We start from the raw sequence: 21,996 nt of genomic DNA, 5'->3' as shown, positions 1-21,996 counted from the left end.
AATTCGAATGGAACCATCAGATAGATGGTAGGGATCTCAACTAAGTAAACAATTGATGATGATGATGATGATGATGATGATGATGATGATGATGATGCTTGTTGTTTAAAGGGGCCTAACATCGAGGTCATCAACCCTTATGGTACGAAATGAAATAACAAAAAGTTCAAATTCATCCACTGACCAAAATAAAATAAAATAAAAAATGTCATGAATAATGAATGGATGGACATCAACCCAACAAAAAACAAAAAACAAACAAAAAATAGTGGATCAGACTCAAAAAAAGAAGATCGTAAATAATAGTATTACTGACCAAGGGACCACTTATAATGCACAATGATGCTTGATATCTAAAGGGGTGCAAAATCCACGTCTAAGGCCCCACAGAATGGTACATGTCGCGAGTAAAGTAGAACCATGGTATTTGTCATGTTGGGGTACTAATCAAAAGTAGTGAAGACTCACGGTGTTCCACACATGATGGTACTACTCACAAGTATTGTACTTCGTACAGGGAACGCAGACCTATGGTATTTCTCACACAATGGCGCCACTCACAGCCAACGCAAACCGATGAGGCTCCTTACTTAGGTGTACTAATCACGGGCGCCGGTTTTCACGTGGTGTTCCTCACATAGTGGGCACCAATCACAGGCAACGCAGACCGACGGTGTCGCTCATATAGCGGTACAACACGCAGGCTACGCCCAGACCCGCGGTGTTGTTCACATGGGTACGACGCACGGGTACTGGAAAACCCCTAGGCCAGCCTCTTTACTGCTATTACTCAAAAACCTATTTCGTACCTAATTTAGTGGTACTACTCGCAAGTACAGGCAACCCATGGTGTTCCCCGCATGATGGTACGAATCAAAAGTAATTTCATGGTTCTAATTCAATCATCCCTTGGTCCCCCTTTTAGTCGCCTCTCACGACAGGCAGGGGATACCGTGGGTGTATTATTCGTCTGCGACCCCCACCCACAGGGGGTAAAGAGAGAGAGAAGAAAGAAGGGATCCGTCACTTCGAAAGATGAAGTAACGGACGAAGAAAGGCAAGGGCCACGAAGGGCGTGAAAGACTCCCTAGTCTTCGAATGCTCTAATACCGTCGGGGTCGGAAAAGAACAAGAGTTGACCAAGGGAGGTCGAACCGGATAGACGAAAGTGAGGAGCGTGGCACAAGTAAGTGGAAGCAATGCCAGGACTCAGCTAAGGGCCCCTTGATCGCCAATCCACACTGCCAAGTTGAGAGCCCCTTGGGCCCCTGCTAAGGGCGTCGCAAGTGGTAGTGTGTTTGGTCCGCGAGAGGTATTTTATTTACCTCAAGTCCGAAGGCAAACCGGTTAGGAACCCCCTAACCGCCACCTGGGAAGCGCCACGTGGGAGTATCTCCTCTCCCCCTGCTACACCAGCGTAGTAGGTTCGTGGAAGTAAACAACTGAAGTATTTGGTTCTGTCGTAGTGCTGACGGTGACACTCTTCTAGTTGCCTGCGCTCAAGTTAATGTGGATGAAATGGCGGGAAACTACTAGAGTTCTCTCTAATCTTCAGAAACCTACTCACGTTAAGCTCATCCTACAAGACTATCGTCCAGTCAGTCACTCTATGCGGTTCTGAATGCTGCTGACCGACAGTCAAACCTGAACAAGTGCTGCATGTCATGGAAATGCGCATGCTTCGCTGGTAACTTGCTCTGACCCAACTAGAAAATATCTCGAACCTGCTATCCGAGAAATCATGGGTATTAGTCGGTCTGTGGACAAAACGCGTGAGGCGCAGCTTAAGCTGTATGGCCATATCATACGCCGTAAAGAAACAATGAAGATGATGATGATGATGATGATGATGGTTGCTGTTTAAAGAGGCCTAATATCTAGGTCATCGGCCCATGATGGAACATGGTGTAACGAAATGAAAATTAAAACATCAAAATATATCCACTAACTAGAATCTAAAACGAATGAAGATTAATAAAACGACAATTAAAAAAATCGGGGGATGCCTAAATTATTGGAATGACGGGTATTTTCTAAAGAGGACCAAAATCCAAGACAACGGCCCATCATAAGGGTACAATTCACAGTTAAATCATAACCGTGATGTTCTTCACTTTTATCTGGATGTAAAAGGGGTATTAATCACAGGTAATGTAGACCCATGGTGTTCCCCACACTGTGGGACTAATCACGGGCGCCGATATTTCCGTGGTGTTCCTTACTTAGGGTCGGTATTATAATACAGGTTTAAACTGTTGGTTCAGTTTAAACTTCGGCTTATCTATTAGTCGTGTATTATAAAACTTAATCTTAAGTTTAACTAGAGATTAATTTTACTGCCACTCGTCTACCGTTTAAACTGAAGTTTAAGAATACATAATCTTACACCATGGCAGAACGAATTGATCTCGATGATATTTTTGAGGTGTTTGAAGAAATACTAAGCGATGACGAAGAAGTGGTTCAAATTATTGAACGACCACGGGCATCACTTTCTTATGTGGAATAAAGAATCGTTTTCAAAGAGGTTTAGCCTTACAAAACAGGCTGACATAACCCTATTTCAAAAAATTGGTGCTAGAATAAAACATGCAATGAAATCGTAAGAATGTATAAATGACTTTTCGAACTGTTTGAATGCCAAAAGGGTGAATTTTAGAAAATAAACTTCCTTCTTTTTCAGAAATCATGCTGTAGAACCCTTCAGTCAGCTACTAATAGCATTGTGGTTTTATGCCTCGCGTAGTATGTTTATTAAAGTGGGAGATTTCGGAGGAATTCTTAAGGCCACTCTTTCATGGACTATATAAATATTTCTGTACTAATTGCACAAGCAATTCCATTTCCTTACAAGTAAAATTAGTACAAAGTTTATAGATTTTATCCGCCATTTTACCTACAATAAGTAACAAAACATTATCGACAGTCATCTTATCTCGCAAGTCACTGCTACCAAGATCGTATATTTCCTTCTTCACCTCAGTTTAACTTAGGCCGGCCATTATAAGACTCAACATCGGTTTAAACTCAAGTTACAGTTTAACCCAATCTTCAGTTTAAACCCTCATTATAATACCGGCCCTTAGTGGAATTAATCACAGGCAACGTATACCCATGGAGTTTCTAAGAAAGTGGTAGTACTCACATATAGCGGAGACCCATTTTGAACACAGGAGAACCGACGCATTCCAGTTCAGGGTTGCGGCACATGGGCATTAGTTCGCGCAGCTTAAGGCAGCCCGCCTTCACCTCGGTGGAATACACACGATAGTGTTAAGTACAGGCAACGCCCAGACCCGTGGTATTCCTCACACAAGGGTACTACTCCTACGTAATGTAGATCCATGGTGTTCCCCACATGGTGGTACTAATCGCAAGAAAAGTCGACCCATGGTGTTCTTCATGTAATGTTACTAAGCGCAAGTAGTCTTATGGTTCTAAAATCATCATCCCTTTGTCGTCACTTTTAGTCGCCTCTTGCAACAGGAAGGGAATGCCCTGGGTGTATTTTTCGTCTGCGCCCCCCACCCGCGGTGGGTTGTGTGGTTGGTCCGCGAGAGCTATTTTATTTCGCTCACGTCCGCCGGTAAACTGGTTAGGAATCCGCTATCCGCGACCTGGGACGCGCCACGTGGGAGAATCGTCCCTCCCCCTGCTACGCCTGTGGCGTAGGTGATAACTTCGTCCTACCTCATCTCGAAATCCATCTCGCGATCAGTCTAACGAACTTTGGCTCATTTGGATACATGAGGACATGAACTACGCTTATGTAAATCCTGGACTTATCCAAATGGAGATCGACGTGCCGAGGAGCAGCCTCTGCACAACTCCGGGACAAACGCTACGAGTTGACGACAGGTACGGAAGTCCAGAAGAGATGTGAACACTTGTTTTCAGTTCCTACAATGACAGCTATTCAATCTAAACCTCACTCTTTACATCTGTTTATCTATGTCGAGGAACCGACGGTCATTGCTACTGGTACTCATGTGAATTCCTCGATTGTTAAAGGCTGCTCCGGAGTGCAAAAGCTAGAGGGAAAAGCTGCCGCGTTGTATTCCTTGATGTTTCAAACGTTTATGATAACGTACGTCAGGAACATCTCAAAATATGTCTTAATTGTTTAAACATGCCTAACAACTTGAAAGACTTTGTAGGTGACCCCATTTCAAGGAATGATGATGATGATGATGATGATGATGATGATGATGATGATGATGATGATGATGATGCTTGTCGTTTTAAGAGGCCTAACATCGAGGTCATCGGCCCCTGATGGTACGAAATGAAATGACAAAACAAAAGTTTTAAATCATCCACTGACCAACAGAAAAAAAAAATAAAAAAATAAAGATGACATGAAGAACGAATGGATGGACATGAACCCAAAACAATCAGTGGATCCTACCCAAAAACTACCAGAAATAAACAGCGTTACCGACCAAGGGACCGTTCTAAAGTACAATCCTGATGGTGATGATGACGCTTGTTTTCTAAAGGGGTCCAAAATCCAGGTCAACGGACCCTCATAATGGTACATGTCACTAGTAAAGTAGATCCATGGTATTTGTCATGTTGGGGTACTAATCACAAGTAGCGAAGACTCACGGTGTTCCACACATGATGGTACTACTCACAAGTATTTTACGTCATACAGGCAACGCAGACCCACGGTGTCGCTCATATAGTGGTACAACTCACAGGCAACGCCCAGACTCGAGGTGTTGCTCACATGGGTACGACTCACGGGTACTGGAAACCCACAGGCGAACCAACTCACTGCTACTACTAATCACAAACCTGTTTCGTACCCAATATTGTGGTACTAAGCGCAAGTACAGGCAACCCATGGTGTTACCCGTGTGATGGTACGAATCAAGAGTAATTTCATGGTTCTAAATCAATCATCCCTTGGTCGCCCCTTTTAGTCGCCTCTCACGACAGGCAGGGGATACCGTGGGTGTATTTTTCGTCTGTGTCCCCCATCCACAGGGGGAAAACAAAGGGAAAAAGAAGGGATCCGTCACTTCGAAAAATGAAGTAACGGACGATGAAAGGCAGGGGCCACGAAGGGCGTGAAAATGAAAGACTCCCTACGCCTTGAATGTTCTAATACCGTCGGGGTCGGAAAAGAACAAGAGTTGACCAAGGGAGGTCGGACAGGATAGACGAAAGTGAGGAGCCTGGCACAAGTAAGTGGAAGCAATGCTAAGACTCAGCTAAGGGGCCCGTGGTCACCAAATCCACACTCCCAAGCTGAGAGCCCCTTGGGCCCCTTGTAGTCGCCTCTTACGACAGGCAGGGGATACCGCTGGTGTATTGTACATGTGCGTCCCCCACCCGCAGGGGGTCATTTCAACGAATAACATCCAAGAATAATATGGCATAAACAAAACCGTAAGAATTAAGCTTTGGATAGGTGTTGCATTATTTAATATGGCTATTGATGATACCATCCAAGAACTGACAGATGAATTATTTGGATATCTATCGGCGTTGATATTAACAATCTATCATATTAGCTGCCTCTGTGGATCAGCGTTAGAGTGTCGGCCTCCGAATCCCAAGATAGCGGGTTCAAACCCGGCAGAGGTAGTCGGATTTTTGAAGGGCGGAAAAAAGTCCATTCGACACTCCATGTCGTACGATGTCGGCATGTTAAAGATCTCTGGTGACACATTTGGTGTTTACCCGACAAAATTCATTAAATCTCAGCCATAGACGCCCAAGAGAGTTTCGGTTTACTCGGTCTGCCATCTAGTGGGGGCCTAGAGTAAAACGGAACGTCGAAATTGACGAGCAGACAGCCAGATGGCGTCAAATTAAAATGTCTGCACACGGTAGCTGAGGCCATACGATTATTATTATTATTATTATTATTATTATTATTATTATTATTATTTATCTATCATATTTGACTGTTGCTGATGACCTTGTTTTGGTTACAAAGGACGCAATGTCTGCTACGTCGTTCTTGAATATCACTATGAGTAGTTTATCTGGCATCGAAATTCCCATTAATTCTTCGAAATGTAAAATTATGAACATTAAAAAAGGCCATATTTGCCAAGGTCCATTAATTACTGAGGGATCAACAATTTTGAAAGGTGTACAGCAAGGGGAGAGACTTAAATACCCTGGTGTAATCTTCGAAGACGAAATTGATGAAATTGTGCACGATTATTGCTAGTCTAGGGAAGGATCTGGATTAGTTAACAGCTTCCTGTTGTCTGAAACCAGACTAATCTATAAATAATATAACTAACAGGTATATACGGCCAAGTTCGATCTATCCAACTTCACAGTACTCCCTTAAAGGACATTCCATCTCATTTTCTGGCAGATATTGACAAACCTTTACGATAATCTGTTGAGAATACAATTGGGTTAACGCATGACTGCCCCAGTGAGATGATATATGCACCCAGGAATGGGTTTAATTAAAGCAGAGTGGGAAGGGCATATACAGCAGTTGAACATCACTCAAAGTCTGCTGTGAATTAATGATGACCAGTGGCGAAGATCTTCAGACAGGAGAGGAAAAAATATTGTGATGTCTGGACATTCCATTCAATGAGGATACGGCATCAAAGTCTGGGCATTGGATACGAAATGAGACGAGGAAACGATCTTGATGATGATGATGATGATGATGATGTTTTTGTTTAAAGGGGCCTAACATCTAGGTCATCGGCCCCTAATAGTACGAAATGTCTTGACAAATCAAAATTCAAAATCATCCACTGAACAAAATTAAAAAAAAATGTTATGAAAAAGGAATGGATGGATATGAATTTAAAACAATCAGTGGATTCGACACAAAAACTATCATAAAAAGTAGTATTGCTGACCAAGGGACCACTTCCAAAGCACAACGCTGAATCGAGGATACTCGTTGACTACTCGTTGAATACAGGCAACGGCCCCTCATAATGGTACTTATCACTAGTAAAGTAGAACCATGGTATTTGTCATGTTGGGGTACTAATCACAAGTAGCGAAGACTCACAGTGTTTCACACATTATGGTACTACTCAAGTATTGTACGTCGCACAGGTAAAGCAGACCTATGGTGTTTGTCACATAATGGCGCCACTCATAGGCAACGCAAACCGATGGTGTTCCTCACCTACGTGTACTAATCATGGACATCGGTATTCCCGTGGTGTTCCTCATATAGTGGGTACTAATCACAGGCAACGCCCAGACCAGTGGTGTTTCTCACAATGGTACTAATCACGGGTACTGGAAACCCACAGTGAATCACTCTCCGCAATTACTGATCACAAACCTCTGGTGTACCTAATATAGTGGTACTACTCGCAAGTAAGGGCGACCCATGGTGTTCACCGCGAAATTGTACTAATCAAAAGTAGTTTCATGGTTCTAATTCAATCATCCCTTGGTCGCTCCTTTTAATCGCCTCTCACGACAGGCAGGGGATACCGTGGGTGTGTTCTTCGTTTGCATCCCCCATCCACAGGGGGTAGACAGAGAGAAAAAGAAAAAAAGAAGGGCTCCGTCACTTTGAAAAATGAAGTAACGGACGAAGAAGGGCAAGGGCCACGAAGGGCGTGAAAATGAAAGACTCCCTAGGCCTCGAATGCTCTAATACCGTCGGGGACGGAAGATAACAAGAGTTGACCAAGGGAGGTCGGACAGAATAGACGAAAGTGAGGAGTCTGGTACAAGTAAGTGGAAGCGATGCCAGGACTCTGCTAAGGGCCCCGTGGTCGCCAGCCCACGCTCCCAAGTTGAGAGTCCCTTAGGCCCCTTTTAGTCGCCTCTTACGACAGGCAGGGATACCGTGAGTGTATTTTTCATCTGCGTCCCCAACCCACAGGGGGTTGTATGTTTGGTCCGCGAGAGGTATTTTATTTCACTGAAGTCCGCCGGCAAGCCGGTTAGGACCCTCCTATCCGCTACCTGGGACGCGCCACGTGGGAGTATCACCTGTCCCTCTGCTACGCCAGCGTAGTAGCTTCGTGGTATCTGCTATAATAGACGGTACGGTAAAAATGTATAAGATATAAATTATCGGAAATTTTATACTATATAACTTTAGTAGTGTAGTATTTGTCGATAGGACCACTAATAACACAAATATTTGAGAATTAAACGTTAGGCGTTCCCCTAAACTACCATTCCACTCAGCGTGAATAAAATAATTTATGACCTAGATTGTAGCTACTTACTCCCGGTCACTACGTACCGATTTTCATTGAATTCTCTTCAGCCGTTTTCTCGTGATGCGTGTACATACAGACAGACAGACAGACAGACAGACAGACAGACAGACAGACAGACAGACAGACAGACAGACAGACAGACAGACAGACAGACAGACAGACAGGCAGGCAGGCAGACAGACAGACAGAGACAGAAATTACGGAAAATTAAAAAGTGCATTTCGTTGCTAGCACGGACACGACCGATACATAAATAACGTCCTTTTTAAATTCTGAACAATGTACAGAAAAAAACTCTTATTTTATATATATGTATATATATATATATATATATGTAACAAGTCGCTCATGCCACTGTATACACATATGAATTGGCGTAAAGGCAAACTCACTGTTACGTTTACTAACTACACTTGACACGCGCAACTAATTCTGCAAGTACTAGTCCAAAACTTCCAAAAATAAATCATACAGCTACTATAAATGTTATCCTAAGATGAGAAACCGGACAGGTTTCGTTTAAGAACGAATTAATATTTTACTCAATAAAATATTCTGGTGGCATTTATGGATGCCAAAGGTCATTGCCATTGAGAAACATTATTTATTTAGCAAACTCAAAATGCATACATTTCTCCAGAGATTCGCCATAATTGAAAATAAGGGCAGATAATGTTAGACCATTTTATTTAGCCTCGGCCGTTAAAAACAGGTTATTTTACGTCCCCTGCGACGAAATGAGGTTTGAATATACACAGAGTTTACTTCATTCCAAAAGTCGCTGGATTTCCAGGGAAAAAGTACTGTTATACTAACAAACGCATAAAATTTTATTTAGCCCAAGACGGCTGATTCATGGGAACTGTTTGGCTTGAATCAGACAGATTTCAATGAAATATATCAGACTGATCAATAACATAATCTTAATGGAAAGGTAGTCATCATTTACCGTAAAATCAGTAGCAGCGCAGGTATTTTGTCTTTCAGTTCATTTACGTGCCAGTAAATCTACTGACACGAAGCTAAAGTACTTCAGCACCTTCAAAAACCACCGAAGTTACTAGCATAGTGTATGTCTTTAATGGTCTCTAATACACATTACATGCATTTATTTCAAGTTGTCGTGTTTACACTAATTAGAATTGTATGGGACACATACACTGAGTGACCAAAATCACGGGAAGGGGTGTTCCATTTGCAAATGTTCCGTGTTTGACCCCTGAACGTTGCGGCTAGCTGCTGCGTAGCTGAGCAGTCTGTCACAGACACCAGTGTCGTGAGGATGGCAACACGTTGCGAGTTAACCGACATTGAACTAGTGATGGGACATTCGATTCATTTTACTGAATCGATTCATTTGATTCCGTTCCCGTTACTGAATCGATACAGTGATCCGATTCACGGCATATTAGTCACCGCTCTACTGCATCTGTGTAGAATGTGCTGGTAAGACAGCAGCAACAGCATTCAGTGCTCGCAGCTGCCATCTGGTCTTCATACTATGAACTCCTTTCTTAGAAAAAAATGCTAGTCACTCTAATGCATCGAAGGTTTCCGGCGATGCAGGATGGAAAAGGTCTGGGATTAGGAAAGTAGCAGCCATGGCCTTAATTAAGGTACAGTCCCAGCATTTCCTGGTGTGAAAATGGGGAAACTACAGAAAACCATCTTAACGGCTGCCGACGGTGGGATTCGAACCCACCCTCCCCGAATTCAAGCGCATAGCTACACGATACTAACCGCACGTCCAACTCGCCCAGCCATTTTTGAAAATATGTATTTTTCTATCAGCAAAGGATTTTTTAAATCGTCATTTTTTGTATAGGCTACCCGAGATGTAGAGTAGCCCACTAGTTTTCTGATTCAACATACTGTTGGTTATGTTATTGCGTCAGTCGGCTCACTTACTGTGCACATATGATTGAAGTCTTATGCAACGATGTGACATACGAACTGAGAGAATACTGAGACGTTCTTCCCAATATAAAACAAGTACTTTTGAGTGGTCATGAGCATGACTCATAGTCATAGGGCAGGCTAGAGTCGAGTTAATTAATTGTAAAATGTCAACTAAGTTTTAATGCTAAAATTCATTTAACTAATAAATAGTATAACCTAATAGCCTACTTACTAGCTACTTTAGAATTATGTTTTGACAACCGTTTTAACACTGCAAATAAATCCATCTCTTATTTAAACCTCCCTGTAAGAAGAGGACAGTGAATGCAAGTGGGTATTATTTTCAAATGGGCTGAGCTCGAAAGTCCATTATAGCATACGATTCTTCCAGTGTATCATGGCTCTGTATGTATTGCTTCAGAGGAAGTTCGGCTCCCCGCCAGTGTTCAGTGTGCCGATAAGGAGCCTTATGTATGTTGTGTCTCACCGAGCCGTGCTCGTTCACGATTCCTTCGGTGTGCCATGATTCACTGTATGTGTCTCTGCAGCGGAAACTCGGCTCTCCACCAGTGTCAAGTGTGCCGATAAGGAGCCGTGTGTATCTTGTGTCTCACTGAGCCGTGCTTGCGCCCACGATTCTTTCGGTGTGCCATGATTCACTGTATGTCTCGCTGCAGCGGAAGCTCGGCTCCCCGCCAACATCCAGTGCCCCGCTAGTGAACCGTGAGCTCGCCGTTCCTGTGAATAGATTCACTCGGACACTTGAATGAATCGATACACTGGTTCGAATCATGCATTCAGTAGCCAACACTACTTTGAACGAGCGTACGGTGCATAGGTCATAGCATTGCGGAGATTACAGGCGAATTCCAAGGTCAATAGCGTCGAGGGTGGGCCATCAATATTGCAGAGAGAATGTTACCACCCACGTAAACCGCTGCACGGGAAGACCATAGTTATTTAACGAATGGACTTCACGTTGCCTCCGCAGAACCATACTGGTCGCTCATCAGGCTGCTGTGAGTCAGATCACTGCCCTGATGGATGTTGGGAGTCAGGAACCAATTGCTACCAGGACTGTAAAGAGGCAACTGCACCGCACAGGCTACACCAGCCGACGACCAACTTGTGTCCCTTTGCTGACATCTCGACACAGAGCTCAATGACGTGCATGGGCCCGCGAACATCTGCAATGGACCATGGAACAGTGGCGCGTGTGCTATGGTCCGATGAATCCCGGTTCCAGTTGTATCGAGCTGAAGGGCGCGTGAGAGTGTGCGGAAGCAATGAATCCTGGGTGTCAACAAGGTTGTGTTCAGGCGGGAGGTGGCTCAATTGTGGTCTGGGCGGCGTTCTCATTGTCGCAATTAAGCCCCATTGTCCGGATGCAGGAAGCGCTGACAGGTGAACGTTATATGGACATCCTTTCAGACCATCTACATCCTTTTCTGTCCCTAGAGTACGCAGAACGAGATACCATGTTTCAACAGGGCAATGCGCCATGTCACCGCTCTGTGGTGGCACTCAGGTGGTTGGAGGAGAACACCAATGAAGTTACGACCATGGATTGGCCCTCCAGATCCCTCTATCTTAATCCAATCGAAAATTTATGGGATGCTATCGTGCTGGTGAACCGCGCACCTCTACGAAAGACCAATTGTGGGTAGCAGTGCAAGATGTATGGGTCCAGATCACTGCAGAACGATTACAACCATGTAGAGTCGACGCCTCGCCGTATTGTTGCTGTTTTGAGGGCTCGCAGAAGAGCAACTCGTTGTCAACATCGCACTCACTGTCTTCCCATGACTTCTGATCACTCGTTGTATGTCCCTGTAGTCTATAATGGACCTGGATTTTCTACATTATTTTTAATATCACGGGTTCGAAAGCACCAACGATGCCTGTCTGCGCCTCCTAGTACGAGTTCTGTTTTTTTCTATTTGCTTTACGTCGCACCGACACGGATAGGTCTTATGGCGACGATGGGATAGGAAAGGCCTAGGAAGTGGAAGGAAGCGGCCGTGGCCCTAATTAAGGTACATCCCCGGCATTTGCCTCGTATGAAAATTGGAAACCACGGAAAACCATTGGACTGCCGACAGTGGGGCTCGAACCCACTTTCTCCCGATTACTGGATATTGACCGCACTTAAGCGACTAATTTCTGGTTTTGAGCCGGAGTTATGGTCATATGTCCTTCCTAATCATTTAATTCTAGAGGGAACCGAATCAAAGTGGCAATCATGCCATCATTTACAGTTCCTATTTCACACTAGTCTGTTCGTCGGTCCCGTTCATGTTGCTTCTAGATATGGGCAATGAAATTACTGTTGAGGTACTACAACGTTCAACATGGAATGTGAAAAAAAAATCGCACACTCTTCAAGCCTTGATCATTTTTGAAGAAATGCTATTTGTTCGGGGCGTCGACCTATAGAGAACGTTTGCCCTTTCTTGCACCATGTGATATAAACCTGCCTGTAATTAGAATGTAGGAAGTGTAGAGTGTTGAATGTGAGGAAAGAAAATTTAAGGACGACACAAACACCCAGTCCCCAGGCCAGGGATATTAATCATGTACAATTATAAACCTCTGACCCAGCCTAGAATCGAACCCGGGGCCGCCGGGTAACAGGCAGACGCGCTGCCCCCCACACCGCGGGGCCGAACAGCCTTGAGCATGGATAAGGAATAATGATTACTTAGATAGGAACAAATAAAATAATAATCAAGTAGATAGTGATGCTGATGTATTAATATATTACAAGTTTTAACAATTATCTTTATAATAAGTTACCATTATTATTTCGTTTCGGCCACCTATGGACACGTTTGACAATCTTTGCAGTATTCCTAGCCTTCTATGTCTTTATTCTCTTCCAGTGTATTTTCATACTATCCCCTACTTCGTTCTTCTGTATAGGAACTCTCTTTTCTAACAAGTGTTTTCCCAGTTTTCTGGAACCGCGGAACTTTTTTGACGAATTGTCTAAATTGATTCCTGTCCATGATATAATATCCCGAAACCCTCATCTTTGTTAAATACGGCCTCACTTCTCAAACAATTTCAGCTGTGTCTTCCTCTTCTTGAAGAATTCCCTTCGTTAGTCTGTTATTGTCCATCCTCAACAAGAGTCTATGGAAGTGTAACCTTCTCTTCCTCATCAATTCAACAAATCTTCAGTTTTTTGCTACAATTCCTTCTTAGATTTGAGTATTTCTCCCCATTTTTTTAATAATCTGAGCCTAGAATTTTTCTTAGCAGTTTTATTTCTGATTATTATTATTATTATTATTATTATTATTATTATTATTATTATTATTATTATTATTAACTAGGCCTATATAAATTACAAAGTGAATTAAATTACAGTGATAAGTCTCTTTGTTTTCAGGACTGGTAACACTGACTATAGGCAATGAATGACCGGATCTATGACCAAATGGTCAGCGTGCTCGCTTTTGGTTCAAAAGGTCTCGGTTTCGATTCCGTGTGGGCCGTCTTTAAATTTAGATTATATGCTAGGGATGACCCTACCCTCACAGACATGCAAATCGCCTATATCGCCTATAGGTGTCAATTCCTAAGACCTTCACCAAGCCCCTTCAGAGGTCACACACCATTATCATTATTAAGGCGATACGTAATTTTACGTTGCCATTTGAACTTGTTTATTATAAATGCAACATTTCAATGAAAGCGATTAGCTATCTAGCATTTTTGATACTAAATAAATGATCTAATTGGAGCGCTTTAAACTGATTTTGATTGGTCATCCTCAGCGACTGATTCTCACACATTATTATTTCAATTATACACTCTCTAATCCCTATAAATTAAAATTGAGAATAAATTCTATATTTGAAATATCATTATTCAATATCATGTGTGAAGCTATGTCATTTGAAGAGAGAGATCGACAGTTTTAACAAACAAGATATTGCAAAACTATTTTTCGTTTACTATGTTTCTTCCGAATGTAGAAATTATATGTTCTTGCATATACATTTTCTTACAAAAAAATCGTGGAATATTTTTCCTGAACATGAGAATTCTCATAAAAATGTAATTTCACACACCTATTTTACAAGAACATACGAACTACACAGTTTGTACTAATTTCGCATTTGATTGCAAAGGAAATATATCGTGATAAACGAAATTGTTTTTAATATCAAATTCACATACAACATTTGTCTACATTCTGTATTTATCGCGACTGCGAAAAATATGCCTTATCTCTCAAGATTTAAAAATATACTTTTGCTGTTCTAAAAAAAGCTTCGTTTATATTTCTAACTTCATTCTTCAAATAATATTAAACACATATTTATTTCTGTTTAATTTTAGGTGCAGCGAGCTTATCATGGGACGAAAATTTTATTATTTCATGTTTTTGAATTACGGGCCAGAGGGAACATTATTGAGTCAACTTTATTGAGTTCACACTTCATTAATGTGGATAATAATCACTGAAGAAAACGGAGCAAATATTTCGAGCGACATGGCTGTGAGTACGAAAGGCGAACTCAACAGTTCTTCTCCTTGTTTACTACGTAAGTGTCCGTGCGTTTCCGACAGCGCCCATCCCCTTCCCTTCGGCAATTGAAGTCAACGTATGCCAAAATTAAACAGTAATTTTAAATTTAGAACATGAGTTAAACTTCAAAAAGGAATGGCCGAAAATTATGAACATAAAAATTGTTGTCTCGCAAACGATAAAAGAATCCAATCGTCGTACCTTCTGCAAAACTAAAGGACATAAGTTAAGTTACTGTTAAATGTCTCTTTACCATGTACTAATTTCTGTAAACATTATCGACGCCAAAACTAAGATAACATAGGATGAAAAAACAAAGGAACGACATCAGTGACAACACGACTAACATAATTAGACTTTTGTAACATAGGAAGATTTGGTTGGAGAAATACTGTTGTTGAGTTGATATTAATTCCTTGAAAATAGAATGTAGCATACAGAAAATAGAAAACAATTCAGGTCTCTGAAAAATGTAAATAAAATTTTCAAGCCTGTTTTTGATGATGATGATGATGATGATGATGTTTGTTGTTTAGAAGGGCCTAACATCTAGGTCATCGGCCCCTATGGTACGAAATGAGACGAAATGCGATGAAAATTGTAAAGTAAATAACTCATCCACTGACCTGAATTCAAAACGTGATGATGAGGAATGAATTAATGAATATGAATATGAATTTAAAACAAGCTGTGGATAAGACGCGCAATGCCTCACATTCCCCCCACCCCAAAAAAAATGTTACTGACCAAAGGACTACCTCCAAAGCCCAATCCTGAATCGTTGATGCTTTTCTGAATGGGTCAATATCTATGTCAACGATCCCGTATAATGGCACTTATCGGTAGTAAAGGAGAACCATGATATTTCTCAAGCTGCGGTACTAATCAAAGGTAGCGTAAACTCACGGTGTTCCAAACATTAAGGCACTACTCACAAGTATTGTACGTCGTAAAGGTAACGCAAACCTATGGTGTTTCTCACACAATGGCGCCACTCATAGCCAACGCAAACCGGTGAGGTTCCTCACCTAGGTGTACTAATCACGGGCGCCGGCATTCCCGTGGTGTTCCTCACATAGTGGGTATTAATCACTGGCAACGCAGACCCACGGTGTCGCTCATATAGTGGTACAACTCACAGGCTACGCCCAGGTCCGTGGTGTTGCTCACGTGGGTACGACCCACGGGTACTGGAAACCCACACTGAACCCCGCTTGAGTGCTACGAATCACAAGACTGTTCAGTACCTAACAGAGTGGTACTACTCGCAAGTAAAAGCGACCCATGGTGTTCCGCACGTGATGGTACTAATCAAAAGTAGTTTCATAGTTCTAATACAATCAGCCCTTGGTCACCCCTTTTAGTCGCCTCTCACGATAGGCAGGGGATACCGTGGGTGTATTATTCGTCTGCCTCCCCCAACCATAGGGTGTGTGTGTTTGGTCCGCGAGAGGTATTTCATTTCCCTCAAGTCCGCCGGCAAGCCGGTTAGGACCCCCCTATCCGCCACCTGGGACGCGCTACGTGGGAGTATCACATCTCCCCCTGCTACGCCTGCGTAGCAGGTTCGTGGCAAGCCTATTTTTCGTTGAGTACGCTCGAATAAAGTAATTTCAAATGGATCCTTCTTCTCAATAAATAAATTTGATATATTCGCCTTTTGCAATCGAAACGACATATTTATTAAATTTTAATTGATATTGAAAATATTTTTCTACTTCTACGTTTTATCATTCAGCATCTTTGAGCGTTCCATGCTACGTTTCTTATTACAATGAAAGATGCACATGCACTTACCTTGGAGCGTCGCTTTTCGATGATCTGGGAGGTGATCTTGGAGATCTTGAAGACTGGATGGTTGGCCAGCTCCTTGCCCGCACACTCGAGAGGAAGCTTGCCGTCTAAGATGAGCTGCTTCTCTCTCTCGAACTCCTCCTCCTGCAACAAGCGATACGACTTGAGTGAGTGAGTTTTCCTCGACCGCCCCGTACCAGGCTCTCTCTTCTTCACTACTTCCGACCCAGTTATTTACATAAATATTCGAGGACTTAGCCATATGAAAGCAAGTTCATATAAGGAAGGAGACAACGACAGCAATTCAACCACTTACGATCCCATCATTCAATATCGAGCAGTAAAAATCTAGCCGTTCTTTCTATGGAAACTAAACACAGTCCGCAAGTTACATTTGTATTCTTATGAAGGAAATTGGATGAAGTATTTATATATATTTAGTGAAATCTGCTTTGACTTACTTAATTTGTTTAAATGATAACCTAAAACCTGAACATACAGTAATTTTTCATTAAGTCAAATTCTAATAATAAACACTCTTAATTTTTTGAAACAGTCATTCGTTTTTCGGATAATAGGTTTCATTTTGTGAAGAGTCAATTTTCTTGGAGGTGTAGTGAAGAACTACCGGATGACACAGGAATGGGGTACTATTAGGAAATACATTTATCAACAGATGGTATGGGATCGTGCAAAACGGTGGTTCAAAGAGTAAAGGACATACAATAAGGACAGAATGTAATAGAAAGAGAACACTGATTGAATTTTGTAAAATAAGTGAAAATATGACAGTATGATCTGAATTGTTAATAAAAATGTAGATATGAGGGATAATTTGGTGTCTGAAGGGAGTATATAAGACAAAAATTTGAGGAAAATCCATGCATTTTATGCAATAAAGACATGGAAGTGGCTCACCTACTAAAAGACTGTAAGGAAACAAGGAAGGCTGATGATGATGATGATGATGATGATGATGATGATGATGATGATGATGATGATGACGCTTGTTGTTTAAAGGGGCCTAACATCTAGGTCATCGGCCCCTAATGAGACGAAATGAAATTAAAAATTAAAAGCCCAAAAACATCAACTGAAAACAATTCAAAACGTGAGGACGAAGAATGAATGGATGGAAACAAGAAAGGTAAGGGAAGCGCATATATAGATGGGAAGGAGATAAGTAAAATCGAAAATGAACCTTAACTTTTTTTTGCTAGTTGCTTTACGTCGCACCGACACAGATAGGTCTTATGGCGACGACGGGACAGGAAAGGGCTAGGAGTGGGAAGGAAGCGGCCGTGGCTTTAATTAAGGTACAGCCCCAGCATTTGCCTGGTGTGAAAATGGGAAACCACGGAAAACCATTTTCAGGGCTGCCGACAGTGGGGTTCGAACCGAACCTGAACTTTACCCTACTGCTAAGTTAATAAATATAGAATGGAAGGCAGAAGCAAAATCAGAAAAACTATGTAATATGTTAAGAGGAATGTGGGGAAAGAAATTAAAAGAGCATGACAACGGAGAAACATCATGTAGTTAGTAGTAAGAACATGTACGTGGAAGTATCCTAGACGCTATGGCGTTGTTAAAGTCTCGCGAGTACCTCAAATGCTAAGTTGATATAATGTACTATAGTAGTAAATCATAGTGTGTAGGGACAGTTTTTTAGCTGAAACGGTATTTTTTATTACCAACAAAACTAGTTGCATGTGATTGCGATGATTTCTTGGGGCGGATGTTCTCTCTTCCCCGCTTGGTGGTAATCCGTGACTGGGCAGAGGGGTATTCTGTTCACTGTCTTCGTCCATTCACATGTAATAGAGAAGACATCCTGGGCTTGAAAACGTGGTTAAGGCCTACGAAATATCTCAGAAGGCGATGGTTGTAACAAAGCTGAACCCTTTTTCAAACAAATATTGTATATTGTAATTGAAATGTTGTATGGCTTTTAGTGCCGGGATATCCCAGGACGGGTTCGGCTCGCCAGGTGCAGGTCTTTCTATTTGACACCCGTAGGTAACCTGCGCGTCGTGATGAGGATGAAATGATGATGAAGACAACACATACACCCAGCCCCCATGCCATTGGAATTATCCAATTAAGCTTAAAATCTCCGACCTGGCCGGGAATCGAACCCGGCACCTTCTGAACCGAAGGCCAGTACGCTGACCGTTCAGCCAACGAGTCGGACATATATTGTAATTAAAAAGCATTAACTGCAATATTATATTATATTATATTATATTATATTATATTATATTATATTATATTATATTATATTATATTATATCATTAGAAAAAGTGAATAATTCTTCCCAGTTGGAGGTCATCGGTTACTGGGAGAGAAGAGTATTCTACTCATGCCCGACCTCAGCGCGGTGCTCTGGTGGATGAATTTCTGGCTGGGGAAAACATTCGTCGCATGGACTGGACAGCGAGGTCTGCGGATCTGAATCCTATAGAACATGCCTGGGATGTATTGGGGAGGCGAATTGCATCCCGTCAGCCTCCACCAAGGACCCTCCAAGACTTTCGCATTGCCTTTTCGGAGGAATTGGATCGACTGCCACAGGAGGTCTTGGACCATCTGATAGAGAGCATGCCACGTCGCTGCGAAGCATGTGTGGCCATTAGGGGTAACCATACACCCTATTAACAGCACATTTTGTTGAGGAAGACGTTGTCAAGTTTGGTAGTTGTTTTCGAAGGTGTACCTTACCTATCAGAACCTTTCTGACACTATTTTTGGACAAGTTGTGTGACGTATAGTGTGTGAATCAGCTTCCGTTTGTTCAGCAATCCGTCTCGCATTCCTATCAGGCGGTATGCCCTCGTTTAGTGATTGTGCTTAACTTTTGGATACTAGTGTATTTACAACGTTGACGTTAATGGCTTCCGAAAATTTTCTCGTTCCTATAGGGAAGAATCAAGTCGGATCATTGTCGTCCTGCGATTGAGGGAAAGCTGTAACTGTCATCTGCAGTATGAGGGTGGAAGGCGCGTACGTACTCCCGTTATTTGTATGTTATATGCAGATACATACCACTTTGTTCGAAAAAATACGTGTCTCCAGGGGAAATACGAAATTTTTTACAATGGGGGAGCAGTGGCAGTATCTTCGTAAAATTACAAGCATTCTGCTGCTTTTGCAAATCAAGTCTGTTCTATCCATTCTAGGCAGTCACTCAAGTCACAAGCCTCTAGAAGCAATTTATTTTTTGCAGAGAATTTAACATCCTATTTTTGTCTACTTTAAGAAAGTTTACAACAGGGAATGCGACTTGTTTACTTGGAAAATACAATACCCTATAATCTTGCTGGGAAATTTAATAAATATTAATTCGAGAAGAGTTGCCATAGATAAAACTTCAAAGCTACCAGGATTCTCCATTCGGCCGTTATCGTCCCCGCTGTCGTGATGAAAGTGATACTGAACTACCACTGACAAAAACACTTACGGAAACAACGGATAAAAAAGGTGATGATGATGATGATGCTTCTTGTTTAGAGGGGCCAAATATCTAAGTCATCGGCCCCTACTGGTACGAAATGAGACGACCGAGCTCGATAGCTGCAGTCGCTTAATTGCGGCCAGTATCCAATAATCGGGAGATAGTGGGTTCGAGCCCCACTGTCCGCAGCCCTGAAGATGGTTTTCCGTGGTTTCCCATTTTAACACCAGGCAAATGCCGGGGCTGTACCTTAACTAAGGCCACGGCCGCTTCCTTCCACTTCCTAGGCCTTTCCTATCCCATCGTCGCCGTAAGACATATCTGTGTCGGTGCGACGTAAAGCAAATAGCAACAAAAAAAAGAGACGAAATGCTTGATGATGATGCTTGTTGTTTTAAGGGGCCTAACATCGAGGTCAAAAGCCCCTGATGGTACGAAATGAGACGAAATGCAATGACAAAATAAAAATACAAAATCCTTCGCTGACCAGAATTCAAAACCTGAGGACGAAAAATGAACGGATGGATATGAAGTTAAAACAATCAGTGGAGACGACCCGCAATGCCTCAGTCTCAGAAACTGACGGAAAACAATAGTAATACCGACCAAGGGGCTGCTTCTATAGCTCAATACTAAATCGATGATGCTTGCAAGCTAAAGGGGTCCAAAATATAGGTCATCACACTCTCATAATGGTACTTATCGCTTGGAAAGTAGAACCATGGTATTCGACATGGTGCGGTACTAATCAACAGTATCGTAGACTCGCGGTATTCCACACATTATGATACTACTCCCAGGTAATGAAATTCGCACAGGTAATACAGACCTATGGTGTTTCACACACAGCGGCGCCATTTACAGGCAATGAAAACCTATGGTTTTCATCACATACGTGTACTAACCACAGGGACTCGTACTATCCCGTGGTGTTCCTTATATAGTGGGTACTAATCATAGGCAAGCCAGAACCCTGGTTTCGCTCATATAGTGCTACTAATCACGGATACCGTAAAAGCCTGACCGCACGGTGCTCCTGATTGCTACTAATCACAAACCTATTTGGTACCTAACATTGTGGTACTACGCGCAAGTAATAACGATCCATGGTGGTCCCCGCGTGGTGGTACTAATCACAAGTAGTTTCATGGTTCTAATCCAATCATTCCTTAGTCGCCCCTTTTAGTGGCCTCTCACGACAGGCAGGGGATACCGTGGGTGTATTATTCGTCTGCCTCCCCCACCCACAGGGGGTGTGTGTTTGGTCCGCGAGAGGTATTTCATTTCCCTCAAGTCCGCCGGCAAGCCGAATAGGACCCCCCTATCCGCCACCTGGGACGCTCCACGTGGGAGTATGACCTCTCCCCCTGCTACGCCTGCGTAGCAGGTTCGTGGAGACGAAATGCAATGACTTCATCCACTGACTAGAATTTAAAACGTGATAATGAAGAATAAAGGAATGAATATGAATTTAAAACAATCAGTGGATCCGACCAGCAATGCCTCACCTGACCAGAAACAATATTACGGACCAAGGGACTGTTTCCAAAGCACAATCCTGAATCGATGATGCTTGTTGTCTAAATGAGTTCAATATCCGTGTCAACGGTCCCTCATAATGGCACTTATCGCTAGAAAAGGAGAACCATGCTATTACTCAGATTGCGGTGCTAATCAGAGGTAGCGTAAACTCACGGTGTTCCAAACATGATGGTACTTCTTCTTCTTTCTTCTTTTCCTACCGCTTTTCCCACACCTGTGGGGTCGCGGGTGCGAACTGCGTCGCACATATGGATTTGGCCCTGTTTTACGGCCGGATGCCCTTCCTGACGCCAACCCTATATGGAGGGATGTGAGCACTATTGCGTGTTTCTGTGGTGGTTGGTAGTGTAGTGTGTTGTCTGAATATGAAGAGGAGAGTGTTGGGACGGACACAAACACCCAGTCCCCGAGCCAGAAGAATTAATCAGAAGCGATTAAAATCCCCGACCCGGCCGGGAATCGAACCCGGGACCCTCTGAACCGAAGGCCAGTACGCTGACCATTCAGCCAACGAGTCGGACTCCAAACATGATGGTACTACTCACAAGTATTGTACGTCGTACAGGGAACGCAGACC

At 42.6% G+C, this 21,996-nt stretch overlaps 1 protein-coding gene across 1 annotated transcript in view; it reads right to left on the bottom strand.

Moving 5' to 3' along the window:
- LOC136872405 (uncharacterized) overlaps positions 1–21,996 on the bottom strand; it is a 465,041-nt gene that overhangs the window by 38,065 nt on the left and 404,980 nt on the right. The window contains exon 3 of the mRNA XM_067146226.2: positions 16,426–16,566. Within this exon, the coding sequence (XP_067002327.1) occupies positions 16,426–16,566 (141 nt within the window). The remainder of the gene's footprint in view (positions 1–16,425; positions 16,567–21,996) is intronic.

Source organism: Anabrus simplex, chromosome 4 (genome assembly GCF_040414725.1).
Source record: "Anabrus simplex isolate iqAnaSimp1 chromosome 4, ASM4041472v1, whole genome shotgun sequence".
Lineage (NCBI taxonomy): Eukaryota > Metazoa > Arthropoda > Insecta > Orthoptera > Tettigoniidae > Anabrus > Anabrus simplex.
The sequence above is the reverse complement of the archived record's forward strand: the minus strand, read 5'-3'. Positions and strand labels throughout refer to the sequence as shown.